Source organism: Ailuropoda melanoleuca, chromosome 11, assembly GCF_002007445.2.
Source record: "Ailuropoda melanoleuca isolate Jingjing chromosome 11, ASM200744v2, whole genome shotgun sequence".
NCBI classification, from domain to species: domain Eukaryota; kingdom Metazoa; phylum Chordata; class Mammalia; order Carnivora; family Ursidae; genus Ailuropoda; species Ailuropoda melanoleuca.
In genome coordinates, this window is record NC_048228.1 from 8,665,720 (window position 1) to 8,684,244 (window position 18,525).

Genomic DNA, 18,525 nt, shown 5'->3' on the forward strand with positions numbered 1-18,525 from the left:
TGAGTCCTTAGCAAAAATCGCGAAGTTCCCAGTCTTCTGTCTCTCCCTTCAAATCAGCGCCGTGCGACTTGTTTACCGATGCTTTCCTCCTGTAAAAACCTACCTATTTCCTCAGCTGCCACTACCCACAGTAGGAGACAGGATCCGTGTGTATTCTGACAGTGCGTGTTTAGGAATTTGCCCCCGTAACAGGTTCCCCGATGTCCAACCAGAGGTACAATCGGTGCTGAGGCAGAAGGCAGCCCCGAATGTAGACATTCGGGGCTGCCTTCTGCTGCCGTCCGTCACTGCTCTCTGTTCTGCCAGAAACAGGATTTTCTTGGTCTCCGGTTGATCTGCCTCAAGTTGCCATTCCACCAGCACTAGAAACTCTGTCGTCAGTGCTGTCCCCTCCACCTGTCCCCAGGTTTATTGAGCTCCAGGGACACTTTCTGTGAATTCAGCACTGTTTCGTTTGGGGAAGACCCACCGTGTCACAGTGACCCCTTGGGAGTCTGCCCAGTTCCCCACACTGCCCTCCTAGCAGCTCCCACTCCCCAGACCTCGGGAGCCAAGTTTGGACAGACACTTTTTCCCGTCTCTGCTCCCGCCCTTATTAGTCCTTCTCTGCTTCTTGGTTTTCCACCCTTCTGTGTTCAAAGTGCACATGAAGATTTTTGTTGGAAGTGGTTAGATTAGAGGTTTTTCCCCCACTCCACTCCCTAACCATCAACTCACTTCTGGCCTCCCCCTGCCCTTGCAGAGTGAATGACTACTCATTCCCCCTTTCCATAATTCCTGTAAAAGACCCAGACAATTGGGCTGACGTTATAGAGCACGGATTATGCCACGTGCTGCAGTGGTGCTGAACAGGCATTGACCTTCAGGGAGTTTACAATCCAGGGACAGAGACATGACTACCTACCGAGGCAAATTGTGTTGTATTACAATAGTTAAACACAAAATGCTGGCGGTGCAGAGCTCAGTTCGTACCAGGCACGTGGTACCAGGCTTCAGGGACGAAGCAGCATTCTCCATGAGCCTTGAATGTGTAGAATGTTCTCGGGAGCACTGGATAAATGGCATTACAAGAGGAAGGGACAGGATAAGTATAGGCCGGAGAAGTGAAGGTGTATGTGGCCAGAGGGGGAGGGGGGTTGGAGGAATGTCATAGATTCTGACGTGGAGAGGGGGCTATGTAGATTCAAGCATGGCTCCCTGTTGTGGGTAAACTTGGTGCCTGGTATTCTCTGCTTTTCAGAAGCAGGTACAAAGAAATGGCATCTTCTCCAGCGCCCCCCCCCCAGTCCAAACACATAGGACCAGAATTAGAGAAAGCTGGTGGCTACTTTTTAATTATGTCTAAGTACCCAAAGGGCACCTAAACATGCAGTTTGTCAACAAAGCAAACGCCTCTTCGCTTTGCTCAGCTTTTAAACCCAAATACTGTGCCTGCTCTTCTTTCAACTTCAAAGGGCAGTTCACTCAACTGCAGCCGCTAACTCTCTCAAAATGTATCAGAGAAAATTTTGTTAGTGCCCTCACTTTATAAATGTGCCTCTAAAAAAAAAAAATACTTGGTGTACAAAATTGTCTATGGAGTACAAGCTACATTAGATTGCCACCTGGAAAAAAGCCCAGATGTTTGTTTTCTTTTCAAGAAGTAAGTGCCTTGAATGGGAGCAAAGCTGAAAAATAAATGCCCTTTCCGTCTCCTGGGGCGTTTTCGGGATCTGTGATGAGGCCAGAATGAGGGAAGAGATTGTAAACTGCAATTTGAACCCCACCCTCCACCAAGAAAAAGTTGGGGGTGAGAGGTGGGGAGGGAATAAAAGGAGAAAGAATTTGTCCAAACCCACAGAATGTGCAACACCAAGGCCGCCGCTAATATCAGCTGTGGACTCTGGGCGGTAACAATGTGTTAATGCAGGCTCTTCGTCTGTAACACGGGCAGCGCTGGGAGGGGGGCACGTAGCTGGTGAGGGAGGCTCTGCATCTGTGCAGGCAGGGAGTCTACGGGAAATCTCTGTGCTTTCTGCTTAATTTGGCTGTGAACCCAAAACTGCAGCCCAAAATAAATCTTATTATGTTTAAAAGGAAGAAGAAAGAAACAGCCTTCTCTCCGAGAAAAGGGAAACCAGGTTATAAGGCTGGGAAAAGAAAGAAATCACACCAACCGAGCCTTTGGCTTCTGTCCGTGGTGCTGAAGTTTATTCAGTTTCAAACCGCTTTCAGAAACAGGTGAGTGTCTATCCTAAAATTTAACGCATGGGATGGGAGAGGTGGGGAAGCCACAATTAAACCACTTTATCTACATTCAGCATAAAATGTGAGGAACGTTGACAAGAGGCTGCAGCTTGAATACGGTGCTCGTCACGGCTCAACTTGATAGTAATGAGATGGGACAAAGTTGAGTGAGAGACCCCAAGGGATGAGGGTCTCTTGAAATCTGCCCAGGGCCTGGCCCGCCTTTTCCTCCCTGGCCATTATCTTCGGTACTACAAAGAGAACAGAGACAAATATGGCTTGGTGACCTGGCCCTATTGGAAAAGTCAATTTCACAGGACTGTGCTCACCTCCCACCAGCCCCCACTCCAGCCTGACAACCCTAGGAGTTTCATGAACTGGGCACAATTTGCTCCTTAGAAGTCACAAGTCAACCCTGGTCATTTTCTTTCCTTCCTTCCTTCCTTCTTTCTTTCTTTCTTTTTTTTTTTTTCTTTCTTTCTTTCTTTCCTTCTTTTTTAAGGCTTATTGATTGATTTATCTTGAGCGAGATTGAGCAGGTATGCCCATGCACAGGTGAGTGGGGGGGAGGAACACAGGGAGAGAATCTCAAACAGACTCCCCACTGAGTGTGGAACTCAACATGGGGCTCGATCCCACGACCTATGAGATCATGACCTGACCTGAAACCAAGAGTCAGACACTCCACTGACTGAGCCACCCAGGCACCCCAATCCTGGACATTATCATTTAATCCTTTGGGATCTGACAGTTCTGGGGAGCAACATGAATTCCCAATCAGCAGAATGAAGGGGACTTGGCCCCATGAACATTTTAAGTTCCCAATGCTCGTGGCAGTGAGATTTTTTTTTTCCTTAGCACTTCCTTGCCAGCCTGTAGCTAAGGATGATGTCACTGGCCCAAGTTAAGGCAAATATTTCAAAGAGAGTAAACTCCTACTCTGGTCTCTTTACTGTAGGAGGCACGCCCTGGTGGTGTTCTTTGACAAGGTTTGAGTCTCAGTGAAACCACAACTTCCTTCCTCCCCATCCCGTATCCATTCCCAGCTCCTCTTACCCGGAAGCTGTTGCAGCCCAGTCCACTCTGGGCTCCAATCCTGTCCATCCTGCCTCCGAAGCAGCTGGACCTCCGCAGGCTCCGAGGGGCAGCAAGCAGTGCCCTCAGCTTGCTTTTCAGGAGGGCAGATCTATCGGAGGCATCCCAGGGGCCCCGCCCAAGGGCACCCCCATCTCTCTGGGCTGGGTTGACCTCCCCCGTCCAGGGAGGCACCTCAGGGAGGGGGCTGAGAGCCACCCCAGCTTCCTCATTCTGCTCACTTAGTACTTGTGGCGGCACGACCTCATCTTCTAAAGGCATTTTGTCCTCCAAGTGGTCCAGCAAATTCTTACAAAAGGAACACACAGGGAAAGGGAGAGGTCTCACTCACTGGCACAGTGTCACAAAGCCCCCTGGTCCCACACTGTGGCCCCTGTCCTGGCCCTACCTTGAAATCCATCAGGTCTGCGTTGGACACAGAGCCATATGCAGGGTTAGCTCCCGTTTGCCCCAGGAGTTGAAATGCCAGGAAGAGGAGGAAGCTTGCGGTGATGGTGGGGGAGTCCATGCTGGCGTCGCTCAAGGAGTGGCCTGGGGCTTGCTGCCTCTCTGTCCTCTCGTTTCCCTCTCTCAGCCTCTGTCCGCTTCTGTCTCCCAGCTGCCCTGCATCTCCTCTTTTTATAGCCCCCCGGCTCTCCAAGAGCGCAAGAGGGATGGAACCCTCCCCATTCTGTCACTTGCAGTGATAAAGCAGCTGAATGAGGACCAGCAGAAGATGGCCTTTTAAAGCTATCAGTCCAGCAGAGCCTGCCACTGCCCCTCCACCTTGAGCAGCCCCAACAGCCCTGGACCCTCAGCTGCAAGAGCCACATTCTTGTTGATTTGCCTCAAGAGGTTTCCACTTCAAAGGTGTGAGAAGAGCAAAAAAGAGTCCTTGGTTATCTTACAGCGATGCCTGGGGCTTCTTTCTCCCCAGCAACTGGACCCATGCAGGGAGGCAGAGGGTGACGGTTGGCCAGCGCCCAGCTCCCCCAGTTGGTTTTCAGCTCAGCTGTCAGGGGCTCCAAATAAGGGCGGGTGGGGAGGAAGTGGCAGGCAGCCCGCGGCTCAGGACAAATTAGTCCAGATGCTCAAGCTGGCCTCGCACCTGACTCATCACCCGTGAGGGCAGACCTCTCCCTCCAACCAGGCTGCCCTCCCTCCTGGCAGTCACTCTCAGCAGTCAGGTGAAGAGAGAGTTGTTTTTTAGAGCATTAAGTCAGTCGGGAACCAAATGTGATGAATGTCCCAAGACCTCAGCTCCCAGACATAAACACCAAGGAAAGTTTTGGGAACACAACCATCCCTCTGCCAAGCTCCTCCTCCTTCCCTTCTGTGGTGTAGAGGGAGGTGAGTACTTAAAGATGCCAACATTTTCATTCTGTCACCTTGTTGTTTGTAGAAATTCAGACTCTGAATTTGAAGCTTCTAATGCCCCCAACCCTCCCGGGAAAGCTCCCTTGGAGAGTTGGCTGATGGAGTTGGGGGGAAGAGACTGTGGCACACAGTTTCCCTTAACGCCTTCCATGTAACTTCTGTGAGGCCAGGGGAGTGATGAGCCACTGAGGCTTCCATTTTCCTAGCCCCCAGGAAGAAACAACAGGCAGCAACGCTGTCCACATTTAACGCGTGGCCCCCGTTCACTAAGCATCGCACTCCACATTAGCCAGCTATTTGACACAGCATGTACTAGGGGGCAACCACTGCATTTAAAGGATCAAGAGACCTGCATTGCAGCCCCAAACAAACCAAGTTACACACCTCATCATTTGCAAAAACCTGCTCTACCCACCTCTCCAGGTTGTCAGGTGAGCGACTGATGCGTGAACGTGTTGTGAAATGTTATCTAGTTGCAGGATGGTACTCATGGTTGCCTTTATTGACCAGCTGTAATGTGCCAGATGCTCTACCGAGAGCTCTGTGTGCATTACCTAATTGTCATCACCACCCCCACGAGGTGGGTGGTATCGCTCCCATTCACAGAGGGGCAGAACTGAGACAGAGGTTATATCGCTTGCCCGAGGTCGCTGGGCTCCTAAGCAGCAGAGCCAGGACTTGAACCCCAGGTCTGACACTGATGTCCATATTCCTAACCATCCCACAGATGCTGCTGCTGCCACTTAGCGTGACAGTCCCTTACCAGCCCTTTCCGTGCAGTTCCTGATCGAACACACCCCTGCCCCTACTCTTGCGGGTGGCCTCTGAGCAGCTCCTTCACCTTCCCCTTTCCTGGGGGCTGTAGCTTTGGTGCTTGGCAAGTGTGTGTGTGTGTGTGTGTGTGTGTGTGTGTGTGTGTGTGGACTGCCTCAAGGAAGGGGTCATCCAAGCCCCATGACCTATTGACACACCTGACGTGTTTCGATGTACCCACGGGACTCAGGAAATGCGTGGGGAATGCCCAGCTCTGCCCTCACCAGACCCCTCCCCTGCTGTGCCCACTCCCTGACTGGTCAGGTGGAGAGCGGGAGGGCAGGAAGTCGGGGTGGTACGTGGTCAGAGGTCACAAGAGGCATCCGGGGTGATTTTATTCTAAGACAGGAGGAGAAAGGAGTCCTCTCCAGTAACTTTATCTGGGCCCGCCGAACTCAACTTGAAATCCAAAGTGGGTGCAACCCTGAATTGGAGCTCTGGGGGCAAAACCCCTGGTATCCTGATGAGTCCCTGGAATGTGCTCACAACTTAATCGCTCAGTCGGCAGGGTTATTATTAGCAAAGAGGATTCAGTGAGCAGCCACACTGGGGGACCCGATGCTCCTCGCCGTATGCGTCATGCGGCCTGCCTCCTGGAGATGCCCTTTCAGACAGGCCTTTGATGCTGGCGGAAACTTCCGGAGGGCATCGTGGCAGGTGGCCTCGGCCGTGGCTCAGCCCCAGAGGGTCTGTGCTGCCCCTCTGTCCTGAGCCACTTCTGAAGTCTGTCGGTGGTCCCAGGAGAAGCAGAAATGCTGTTCAAGGGTCCAGAAAGAGAATTTTGGACTTTCCCCAGTTCCTTTTATTCATGTCACTGTTTCTCTTCCAGACTGAAACCTGAGTAGGGTGTTAGTGTCAGCTGAGTTTCTTCTATGAGTCAGAGGGTTTTGTTTGGTTTGGTTTGGGTTTCGGGTTTTTTTTCTTTTGTTTTGTTTTGTGTTTGTTTGCAGAAGGGAAGTGGCAAGAAAAAGAATATTGAGTTTTGCTGCCCAGAGGACTTCACATCGACCCAACAGCAGCTCCCACACTGACAAGGCTTAGTAGGAACACGAGCCTCAAATACACTTATTACCCTGATCCTAGCAAAGCCTTTGATTTGTGCCTGAAACAGAAAATGGCTTGGTGTGAACTTTCCCTTCCTTTCCATGTCCCTGCTCAACCTGGGGGAGAGGGGACGGCGTGTGGAGGAGTCGATCTTTAATGCAGTATTTAGAAGCCAGCCTGGAGGAGTGAAACAGAAGAAAAGGAAAAGGCACAGAAAACCAGACCCACCCCCCACCCCCACCTCTCCCACTAGCCAAAAAGTCAAAAGCCTTTATTTCCTGATCACTGGAAAGAAGTTGTCTTAATCATATGTTGGAATGAGCATTGCAGATGGGTGGGAGAATCCAGAACTGCGGCATCTCTTGTTTCTATCTCAGAATTTCCGTTTTAGGATCCTCCATGGGGATGCTGGGGGCGGCTTCGGGAGCCGCGAGGTCCCAGCAATGTAACACAAGCGTAACACAAAACTGATGTGAGATACCCATCGTGTCCGTGGTGTGATTCTGTCGGACACAAATGGTCTAACGCAGAAGTCCCAGTTGGGAGAAATCAGTAAGACCCCGACGCACATTTAGGGATGGCTGTTTCTGACTTTGAAAATAATGTTCTGTTTCTTTGGTACAACATGGAGGTCCCTGGCCCTGGAAGTTGGCGGCAGGTTTCCTAGGAAACAAGGCCCCAGGCAAAAGTTCAGTTGCTAAAGCTTAATGGGGGGGTTCAGTTCTGGGGAAGCAAGAGCGAGGGGGAAAAGAGAAATGAGACAATGTATTATTTAACTATGGCTGTGTAACAAATGACCCCAAACCTTAGCAGCTTGGAACAACACGCATCCTTTACCGAATAGTTTCCATGGGTCAGGAATCTGGCTCTACATAGCTGGGTGCCCCTTGCTCAGGGCTCTTGGACGCCACTATTAAATGTTGGCTGGGGCTTCGGGCAGCTCAAGTCTTGGCTAGAGGACCTGCTTTCAAGTTCACTCCTGTGTCTACTGACAGACCTCAGCAACTTGATGACTGTTGGCTGGAGGTGTCAGTTCCTCACCACGTGGGCCTCTCTGCAGAAATGCAACTGACTTCCTCTGGTCGAGAGGGGTAATGTAAACTCTTTGTAACCTTGTCTTGGAAGTGGCATCCCAAAGGCATGGATACAAGGAGATAGGGGTATTGGGGGTCCCTTCAGAGGCTGCCCCCCACAGGGTAGGGGAAAAGGAAGAGCAAACAGAAGGTGATATGCTCCCGAGCTGGCCACAGCTTTGCAAAAACACCTTAGTGGTTGGTGGGTCATGCTGGACACCCCCAGAGAGCTTGGAGTAGTCTGTGAGGAAAGAGTAGGGTGAGGGTACTGTGTTTGATCCCTAGGGTGGCTCTAAAAAAGAGCCACAAAGTGGGGGGCTTAAAGCAACAGAAGGATATTATCTCACAGTTCCAGAAGTCTGGAATCGAGGTGTCATTGAGGCCACGCTCCCTCTGAGCCCTGTAAGGGGGGAGACTTCCCTGCCTCCTCCGGCTTCTGGCACCTGCCAGCACTCGTTGGCCCTCCTTGCCTTGTAGATGCGGCACCTCAATCTCGGCCTCTGTCGTCACATTCCTGTCTTCCCTCTCCGTGTTTCTCTCTCCTCTCTGTATAAGGACACCTGTCATACTGGATGAGGAGCCCACCTTACTCCAGTCTGACCTCATCTTAACTCATTCCACCTACAATGAGCCTATTTCCCGATAAGGTCACATGCTGAGGCTCTCGGGGTTTAGGACTTCAACATATTTTTTGGGTAGACAGAATTCAATCCATAACAGACACATTGTCTGTGGGCTCCTTTCTAATTCCTGTCTCTCACTGGTCCAAATGCCAAGCCCACCCTCACCCCAGCCCCGCCCCAAGGCCATGAACTCCCCTTCCCTTCTGGGCTGTATTACCCAGCTCCTTCAGGTAGTACTTGGGGAAACCTGAGATTCCATCCTCTCACCAACTGCCTTGGCAATCTCTCCTTGCCAGTTGACCCTGCCTGTTGGGGGATGGGGATTGCTAGTACCTGGAGATGGAGAGGGGTGTCAGAGGGCAACTATGAGAACCACGTCAGCCATTGCTAGTGCAGGCGATGCAGACATTGCTGCATTTTCTGGGAAGCCAGAGACACAAGCCAAGTATGAGGCAGTGCACTTGTCAGCTGCAGGACTCCACTGCTGTGCTATACCAGCACCAAGCCAGAGCTGACACACCCTGACTTTAGAAAAAAATTTTCTGAATGATTGAATCAATGAGTTTGCCTTCAGTCCCTCTGCTACCCACCCACCCCTCCAAGGTACATACCTGAGTGCCCACCACCATTCCTTGCCCTCCCTGGGGTCTTCACGGGGAGGAGGAGTCACCCTCCAGCCAAAACATGAAGTTTCAGGTCTCTCCCCTGATGCAGGAAAAAGCAGATGAGGGAGCCTGGAGTGGAGAGGCCGGTTAGAAAGCTGGTGAGCAGACGTCAGCATGAGTGGTGAGGGCATAAATCAGGAATGGAAGCAAAGGATTGTGTGTAGGAGAGGCTAGGAACAAGGTGGAGTGGACACCGTGCCCGCCTGGGTGGTCCAGCCAGAGAACGGAGTCAAGGAAGATTCCAAGGGTTCTAATCATTGAGGGTGGAGCCTCAAGAGAAGCTTTAATCATTTGGGAGTGTCTTAGTTTAGGTTCTCTTGAACCTGAGAGAAGGATCTCAGCGTAAGTAGTTTACTTTAGACACAATCCCAAGAAACATCGGCAGGAGAATGAGGAAGTGATCAGGGAAAGAAGGAAGTCAGTGACCACCACGGCCAAGCAGAGCTCAATCCCCCTTCCCTTCAGAGAACTCTGAAAGCAGGTGTAAGATTCGTGCCCCCTGTGAATCATGGGTGCTGGAATCTTTAAGTGCCACCCACTGCCAGATGTTGGTTGAGTGCGGCTCCTGGTTGATGTCAATTTCCCAGCACTTCCTGCCTGCCCCGAGTGGAGCCCAGTGGACTTTGGCTGCCAGAGAAAGTCACTGGGCAGAAAAGCGCAGTGTCCCTGGAAAGAAGCAGGCAGAGGACAGGAGTCTAGCCATGTGAGAATGGGAGCCAGTGTCCCAGGGCAGGTGTGGAGCTTGATTGTAGAAACATTCCAGAACATCCAGGCAGATGCACGGGGCTGGCTCCCGACCCGATGGGAGAAATGGGTCACCTAGTGAAACAGGACTCGTTGTTAAAGCTACGGGAGTGCATGAAAAGTCCTCCCGAGGCCGAGATGGAGGCTGAGAGCTACCACATGAGTAAAGACGGGTGGCCAAGTTTGTGATTTTTTTTAGATCTGGCTCTGCAGGAGGAGAAATACATTCTTTTTTCTTGCCACAGATTCTTAGAAGGGTCAAAGCTGCCATAAGAGGGATGGAGAAGGGCTCAGAATTCCTTGAGAATATCACAGGTGCAGAGTTGGTGCCATGAAAGAAAGCATTCAGCCCCACTGCTGTCCTGGCTTCCGTAACCTCCACACTTGGCACCCAGCAAAGCTCGTCCACCCTCTACTGAAATTCTCTCCATCTCTGAGGCCTTGGGTCAGGCCTCCTGAGCTTTTTTTTCACCCATCCTTCTGGGAAGATTATAGCAACGAACATCTATGGAGAGACATAGTCTGGCAGCTTCGTTGGACGATGTTGATAATGGGGAAGTCAGGGAGGTTAAGGCCATGGCTATAGCTATGCTGGGGCACATTTGAAAGAGCCAGGGTCACAGTTTAGGGAGGGCGGGGTTTCAAGGGCATCTGTAGACAGTGCATGTGTGCCATGCTTCCCGCAAACACAGAACACGTGGGGAGCTCAATGAGATGTGGCTCCGTTGGGTACACCAGGCTACCCATGCCCATTCTCCAGCAGACACAGTTGGCTCCCTTGCAGTTCTCCCTGGGGTCCTCTTTCCTAGGCTTTTGCTTGGGAAAAAGGTCCAAGAAACAGATGTATCCTACATATAGACTCTACCACCTGAGTCCTACATAGAGACAAGCCAGACTCACCAGGAAGAATTCTGGAGTGCTGGCTGGATGTGGGGAGTGGCTGCTCTGGGAGAAGTCTGCCTTCATCACCTGAGCAGAGAGGAGAGGTTGCCAACAGGCAGTGGCACCAAATGTTGAACTGAGTGATGCCATTAGGAGGGCAATTCTCCCTCCCACCAGAAAGCCTGATTCACTGACTTAGGAGTGGCTGGGTAGTGCAGTGGTTAGGGGTCTGGGTGCTGAGCCAGACTGTGTGGGCTTGAACCCTGGCTCTGTCACTTGCTAACTGCATGATCTTGAGCAAGTTACATCACCTCCCCATGCCTCAGTTTCCCCTTCTGTTAAAATGAGGGATAAGAGTTCTTCATAGATTTGTTGCAAGGACTATACGAGTGAACAGAACTGTACCTGGTGCCTAATGAGGCCCTTATCAAAGTTCACTACATTGAGTCCTCACTAGGCAAAGACGGCTCACAGTTTAATTAGAAAGGAACTCACTCCTAACCCTCATTTAAAAAAACTTAACTGATGTCATTGGCTATCCACAACCTCCAGCCCACACTGAGTTGAAATGAGAAATAACACAAAACCCACACTAGTTGTGGTTCCCCTCCCTCAAAGAAACGTTGGCTGAGAACAGCAGAAAGGTTGGGAGAGTGAAGTTCAAGGCCAGGAGCGCAGGGAGAGAGCGCAGGCTTGAGAGCCACTCATTACCCACTCACATCTCAGGGCTAGTATTCGTGGCCACGTGCTGCCAGGTAGGAGGCTTTGGGTCTCGGTTTTCTCATCCATCAAATGGGGATAAGAATAGTCCTGTTCCTTCTTCAGAGCTAGGATCATAAAAGGCATTCCGGGCAAAAGGTGAGGCCTGGAAGCCTAAAAGCAGGGGAGTTTGGCCCGGGATGCCTGGATGCAGGAGGCATGGGAAGGGGGGGGCCCATAGAGTACAGGGCAGTGACCCCCATAGGACTCCCTGCTGAATAAGGCAACACAGCAGGACTCGGGAGATTGTCTCCTTTTCTGGAGTAACATGAGAGGTTTCTCTCTCTGAGGCAGAGAGGAAGTGAAGATGTGGAGCCCCCGGAAGAGGGACACCCTAAAATGCTGGGCCTTTTGCCAGGCACTTCCAAACTTCTGGGCTTGAGAAATGAAAATGCTATTAAACTCTGAGTTTTAAAGGCCTTCCCAAGATGACATCAGGAATTGAAGGTTGGAAGCCGAGGTTTGGGGCAGAATGAAGAGCTCTCCCCCATTTAGAGATGCATACAAGCCAGTGTCTCTACCTCCCTCCCTCTCTCTCTCTCTCCCCCCCAGACCCCCTCATCTCACACACGTGCACGCGCGCGCGCACACACACACACACACGCTGCCGCTAATCTCTGAAATTTCAGACCTCCTGGAAACAGCCATCACCGGGGAGAACGCCTCCAATGGCAGAATTCCAGGCAGAGGGAAAGCTAGTAAGCAAACACTGACACACACCCTCGTTGCACGAATGTATCAGGGCCCATTTCCACTCCCAGGGAGCAACTACCAGCTATGAAAAGCAGTTTCTGCAAAGTGTCTTGAGTGCCTGAGGTATTTATAGACATTTCAGGGCATGAAAAACCCTTCAAGAGAAGGAAGGTGCCCCTACTCCTGCTTGACCAGCTCCAATGCCATGTCCCTGCCCCACCATTAAGACACTTTTGGAACCTTCAAGAAAACAAGGATTTGGATTTTTTGGTTCTTGTTTTTTATTTTTATTTTTTTTTTAAGATTTTATTTATTTATTTGACAGAGATAGAGACAGCCAGCGAGAGAGGGAACACAAGCAGGGGGAGTGGGAGAGGAAGAAGCAGGCTCATAGCGGAGGAGCCTGATGTGGGGCTCGATCCCACAACGCCGGGATCACGCCCTGAGCCGAAGGCAAACGCTTAACCGCTGTGCCACCCAGGCGCCCCTGGTTCTTGTTTTTTAAATGATGTATTACTTTTAGTGCACCGGGACAAATCAGTTTCAAAAGAAGCTATAATGTTGACTTTATTTCACCATGGAAAATCTGTGCTTGGAGGTAAGAATCATCTTATATTAAATGATCGAAATAAATAAATAAATACAAATAAATAAGAATTGCTTCAAAAGGGCTTAAGGGGCTGTTGAAGAATCAGATGCAGATGTCTGCAGCCAGGACTTCCTCTTAATACCTTCTCAGCACTGTGGGAGGAGAGAAAGGGTGATGATGGCATCAGGTGGGAGACTGAGGCAGGATCTGAGCTTCCCCGCCCCAGGGGCCATCCCTGCCACCACCCTCCATCCTCAGCCCGTCTGGATGTTTCAGGTTTTGGAATAATCCCTCTCTCTGGACCTTAGTCTCCTCATCTGTAAGCTGGGAATCCCAACCTCTGCCTTTTTGGCTATAGATATGTTAGGGGAAACCAGGAGGAAAATGTTTAGGACTCTTTCTGCTCCAAGGAGAGGCTGCCAGACAATGACTGGATTCCATCCTAAGGCGATTCTGCCCCTTTTGGTAAGAGAGGCAGGAGGTGGGTAGAAGGTGGGGTGGAGATTCATGGACAATGATGTCCACATTTAATATTTCCAGAAAAGCACTCCTTGGCCCTAAGGACTGTCAGCAAGAGAGAGTAATGTCCAAGTGTCCTTTTCTCAGAGTGTGGTCCCTGGAGACAACAAACCCAGAAGTGGTTCCAATGGTGGAACCCACGGGAATGGGAGAGGGTGAGCCAAGTGTGGCAGGGAGGGGTCTTACCATTGCAGCCCAGGCCACTGAGGGAGCCGATCCGGTCCAGACTCCGGCCAAAGCAACCTGACCTGAGCATCATCTTGGGGCTGTGTCGTCTTCTCAGGGCCTGGAGGGCATTGTCACTGGGCGCAAGGGCCCCTGCAGGGGGTTTCTTCCTGGTCTCCCATGCTTCTTTGGGGCTGTGGTCCTGCTGGAGGGATCCCAGGGACAGCTGCTCTGCCTGCAGCTCTGAAACTATGTCCCTCAGATGGTCCAGTAGCTCCTGCAACAGGTAAGGATAGCCTGAGCCTCAGGAACCCGCACCTGGGCAGAACTGCCCTCAATGGCACCCAAGTGAACCAACCGCCTTGGGTATGGAGTCCTGGCACCCAATCTCGTCACTTTCTGATTCACTTATCACTAATTCCCAAGAGATACTGAGACCTCTTGGGACAGTAGCTAAGGCCCTGTGAACTGCTGCTACCCATAGCCGCCTTAACGCAGGCTGCAGCGCTCACCTGCATTGCGGACAGTTCCAAGCCGGGGTTGGGGCTACCCAGCGGGTGGGAGCGACCTCCTAGTGGCGACAGATGCAAGAACAGGAGGAGCAGGAGGGCCCGGGGCAGCGCTGTCTGCGGGTCCATGTCGCTGGAGAGAAGTGGGGAAAGAGATTATCGCCGCGGCTGCTGCGCTGCGTCCCAGGCCACGTCTCACCTCTTCGTGGCACGCGGGCGCTCTCCTGGATCCCTCGGCAACGTCGGCCTTTTATTCCGCTCCTGGGGTTATCTCTGATTTATCGGCCCGCATTCCGGCCGGCTGAGCTCAGGGCGGGGGAATGCGCCCCTCCGCGCCTGCGACCATACTCGCCGGGGGTGGAGGCTGGGGAGAGCAGGCCTTGTATAGAAATGGGCCTGGCCCGGGTGGGGCGGGAGCGCGCGGGGGACATCAACAGGTCCTTCGCCTCCCGCTTCCTCCTTTCCTGCAACACTCCTAGGGCCTTTCCTCCCCACCCCTAACCATTCCTGGAGAGGGCAGAGGCAACTCCAGCGCTCCGAGGCCCGACGCAAGTGCGGGGCGCATGGGGTGACTCAGAGCGAGAACAGCCCCAGCCGACACCCCACCACCGCAGCGCGTCTTCCCACCCGTCGCCTGCCTCTAACTCCGCACAAGCTTGGCTCTCCGCACTCTTCCCAGAGCCCTGACCGCTGTCCGTGGTGCTGATCGTTCTGAGCAAACCCAGCGCCAAGAGGTCTTGCTCTCCTCAACTCAGATCCAGCCAGAAAGACAGGCATGCAGTAGGGACGTCTGAGACCCCTCCCCACCCTCTCACAACTGCCTGTATTAGGATTCGCATTCTCCGATGTCATCTGATTAAAAGCCTGGGCATGACAAGGAACTTCTGGAATGCTGACCCTGCTTCCATCCCTTAAACGGTAGAGCTTGATTTGGCTGGAATTTTGAGAGGCAAGGCCCAGAGATGAAGTCACCCAGGAATGCCGTCTATCAAATCTCCTCCAGGTGCCAACACCTCCTCTCCCCCACCAAACCAACATAGGACAGAAAAAGCAAAGATGACGGGAAGATGGCTATCTATTTGGTGGGACCCTAGAAGTCTGAGGAGTGCTCCTCCCCAACGCCTTCTTCATCTGACCATCCATGACCTAATTCCCGTCAGCAGATGGTCTGGACCTCCTGTCTGCGATTACAAATGAGGCTGCAAAGAAAAATGGCCCTGGAAAGAGACACTGCAGATTAAATCCCCCCTAAAGCATGCATAACTGATGTCACCACCCCTCCCAGATGCCTTGTGTTGACAAGCAGCAGGATGAGATAATAAGATATGGGTGATAGAGAAGAGTCAGCAAGGGGCAGAAGGTGTGACCTCAAAGCAAATCTTTCCTTAAGAAAATAGCATCTCCCTGGAATTACAGAGAGTTGGGCTTTAATAATCCTGTTTGGTGCCTCATTATTATCTACACTCTGTATTCCTTTTCTTCTAAGCTGTGGACATTTGAAACGTTCAGTTCTTTCTCTAGCACCAGTCTGATCTGAGATAGGGAGTTTGAATGTGACAAAATAATCTTAGGTTTTTGTTTTGTCTTGTTTCTTTCCATCCAGATGCATCTGGATGCTTGTATTGTTCATTGTATATGTACTCTCTTGGTATTAAGAGATGATTTGAAAATGAGTTTATATTAAGGATTCCTCAGCAAAAACTTAGTAACTTATGTATTTCTTACAACGCCTTGAATCACATAAATGTGCATCGAAGAGTATAAAAAACAAACAAACAAACTCTAGGATTGCTCATTGAATAAAAGTAAAGAGAGATAAATGGATTTGTTAGAAAAAAAATGAGAGAAAAAATTAGTAAAAGAGATGGAGAGCCAAACATTGTGTGGAGTGATTCAGTTTAAGAATGAGGTGAGAAGTGACCAGCTGCTGCTACTTTCCATTAAGTCATCTTGTGAGAGTAGTTTGAATTGTTGCTATGGACATCTGCTGAACATTATCAAAGACATGGGCTTGGGCCCAAATCTGTCTTTTACTGCAAACTTCTCCCCACTCTGACACGCTTTATGGGTATACTCTATGATAATCACGGAGCTAGAGCCTCTCAGGGAGGTCCCTATTTTGTAAGACCTAGGAGTTGCTCTAAGGAACAAAGAGTCATTTTATTTATGTATGTATATATGTATATACCCTGCACTTAAATGCAAAGATCTTTGGCTTAGTTGTTTAGATGTTAGTGATGGTTATTTGTCACAGATCAGGAAGAAATTTAGAACTCTCTGACCCAAACCTAGCTAAAAGCAACTATCGCACAAACACTGGAGCCTTGGGCTTCGTTATAGTCTATTCCAGTTCTCATAAGTAAGAAACTGTCTTATTAATGGACCTAAATCCTGTCCCTGCTTGCTAAGGCTGCTGTCATTCATTAGAATAGAGCCCTGACTTTGTGCGGTATCACTTCTTAGATATTTAACTGTTGTGCCTGGAAGCCAAACCCCGGCTATGAGTTNGCGTCTGCCTTCGGCTCAGGGTGTGATCCCGGTGTTATGGGATCGAGCCCCACATCAGGCTCCTCTGCTATGAGCCTGCTTCTTCCTCTCCCACTCCCCCTGCTTGTGTTCCCTCTCTCGCTGGCTGTCTCTATGTCTGTCGAATAAATAAATAAAATCTTTAAAAAAAAAAAAGAATAGAAAAAGAAAAAAGAAAAAAAAAGAAAATAGAATCTCCTGATATGTGAGAAAAATACTGTTACTGTTTTTCATTTTTCAAACGAGGAAACTGAGGTCAGAGGAATTAATCTGCTTTCTTAGTTGACTAGTGGTAAAGCTTGGGTCGCAACCCAGGCAGTCTGACTCCAGACCTGATGCTCTTAATCACTGCCAGGGTGATTGCAAGGGGTTCCTACTAAAGAAAAAATTAGATTAATCCACTGTCATCTCTGAAGGTACAGAAAGCTGTGTGTGTGTGTACACACACATGTGCCACAGAAAGAATATCCAAAGATTAAGTGTCAATGAAAGAGACAAGAAAATCCAATCCAGTGCAGAGCTGAGTCAGGGGATTAGAGGCTGCTGAGAACGTAGAGCCCCTAAAGCTGGATGGCAGAAGTGTTGGGAGCAAGACAGAGTCCATCAACCAGCACCTATTAAGAAACGACTCCGCATGTAACCTGAGCCTTGCTTTGCTCTTCTGCAAAATGGACATATGTTCCCTCCTTTCAATGGCTACAAGGGAGAAAATGATGTCTGTGAAAGCTCATGGCATTATGGAAAGAAACAAAGAATTAGGAATATAATTGCACTGAAGGAGATTGTGATCTCACTACGGAGACAGTCAGGCCAGGGGAAATAATTAAGCGCTAGGCATTCTGACAGAGCCTCCACTTGCCTCAGCAGAGGGGATTGTGGAAAGGATTCTAGGGAAGACACAGGACTGGATACATCCTCCAGGACCTTCTGTCCAGTGAAGAACAATATAGTATCAATTAATTCTCACACCAGATCGTCCCCACAAACATTTCTTAAGTGCACACGGTATGCCACGCACTTTCCACTCCTATTAAATGGAGCTAATCATACCATCAATGTCACAACATTCCTGCACAAGGATTAAATAACATGGCATATCTGGTAGGCTGCATAATGTTCCCTCAAAGATGTCCATGTCTTAATCCTCAGAACCTGTGAATATGTTACCTGCCATGGCAAAGGGGGTTTTGCACCTGTGGTTAACGATCTGGGGTTGGAAAGATTATCCTGGATTACAGGGGAGAGCTAATGTAATCACAAGTGTCCTTCTAGGAGGGAAGCGGAAGGATCAGAGTCAGAGAGAGAAAATGGAAGGATGGAAACAGAGATCAGAGGTAAGAAAAGAGTCGACACTGCGGCTGGCACCTATGAAGATGGAGAAAGAGGCCATGAGCCAAGGAGTGAAACTGGCTTCCAGAAGCTAGAAAAAGCAAAGAAATGGATTTTTCCCTAGAGCCTTCAGAAGGAACACAAGCCTGACTGCCAACACCTTGAGTTTAGCCCATTGAAGAAAACATATTTCTGATCTCCAGAACTATATGGAAATCAGTTTATATTATTTTAAGGCACTAAGTTTGCAGTACTTTGTTTCAGTAATAATATGAAATTAATACAGTATATGTAAAATGCTAAGCATAGCGCCTGATACTTAAAAAGCCCTCAGTAAATGTGGTTGTGGTGGCAGTATTGGTTCTTACCAGGGTCAAACCTGAGGTGCTAGGTGTTGGATTCTGAGAAAGAAATAAACCCCTTAATTCATTCACAAACCATTATCAAAGGTCTGGGCTCACAGTGGTCTGGAGTCCAGACTCTGGAATCAGACTGCTTGCATCCAGCACCACCTCAACCTTTTGCTACATATGTGATCTCAGGCAAGTTACTTCACCTCTCTTCATGTTTTCTCATGTCTGCATCACAGGGTTGTCATGAGGAGGGTATGGGACCGTGCGGGTAAGACTAAGCTTCTGCTAGGAGGTGGGAGCACAGTGGACAAGACAAACTCTGCTCTTGGGGAGCTCACGGTGCAGGGAGAAAGGCACAGTCACAGACCCCCCAGGATGGTGTGGTGACCGATATGGGTGAGTTCTGGGTGCTCTGTAAGCACAGCAGGAACACTCAGTTGAGGGGGAAGCTTTCTGGAGAAGGTAGTACTGAGCTAAGGCTTTGAAGGGTAAGAATGGATGAGCCATGAGAAGGAAGACGAGGGCATTCTGGGCAGATACCTCTAGTGTCTTGGTCCGTTCC

General features: G+C 50.1%; 2 protein-coding genes across 2 annotated transcripts; both read right to left on the reverse strand.

Annotated features, from left to right (window-relative positions):
• Positions 1-2,208: 2,208 nt before the first annotated feature.
• On the reverse strand, positions 2,209-4,037 carry NPPA (natriuretic peptide A). Its single transcript, XM_002922756.4, has 3 exons — positions 3,710-4,037; positions 3,283-3,609; positions 2,209-2,477 (listed from the first exon to the last, which is right to left on the reverse strand). Exons 1-3 carry the CDS (start codon positions 3,827-3,829, stop codon positions 2,466-2,468), a joined length of 459 nt encoding a protein of 152 aa, XP_002922802.1. The 5' UTR covers positions 3,830-4,037; the 3' UTR covers positions 2,209-2,465.
• Positions 4,038-12,361: 8,324 nt separating this feature from the next.
• Positions 12,362-14,023, reverse strand: NPPB (natriuretic peptide B). Its single transcript, XM_019803270.2, has 3 exons — positions 13,759-14,023; positions 13,268-13,523; positions 12,362-12,714 (listed from the first exon to the last, which is right to left on the reverse strand). The coding sequence occupies exons 1-3, from the start codon at positions 13,882-13,884 to the stop codon at positions 12,698-12,700; spliced, it is 399 nt and encodes a 132-aa protein (XP_019658829.1). The 5' UTR covers positions 13,885-14,023; the 3' UTR covers positions 12,362-12,697.
• Between the last annotated feature and the right edge of the window lie 4,502 nt (positions 14,024-18,525).

What these genes read in the sequence shown, in the direction of transcription:
- NPPA (XM_002922756.4), bottom strand. Translation starts at nt 3,829, where the DNA reads ATGGACTCCCCCACCATCACCGCAAGCTTCCTCCTCTTCCTGGCATTT. An exon ending in CAGACCTGATGGATTTCAAG is followed by an intron (nt 3,610 to 3,709) that starts GTAGGGCCAGGA and finishes TCCTTTTGTAAG; the next exon opens with AATTTGCTGGACCACTTGGA.
- NPPB (XM_019803270.2), bottom strand. Translation starts at nt 13,884, where the DNA reads ATGGACCCGCAGACAGCGCTGCCCCGGGCCCTCCTGCTCCTCCTGTTC. An exon ending in TGGAACTGTCCGCAATGCAG is followed by an intron (nt 13,524 to 13,758) that starts GTGAGCGCTGCA and finishes TACCTGTTGCAG; the next exon opens with GAGCTACTGGACCATCTGAG.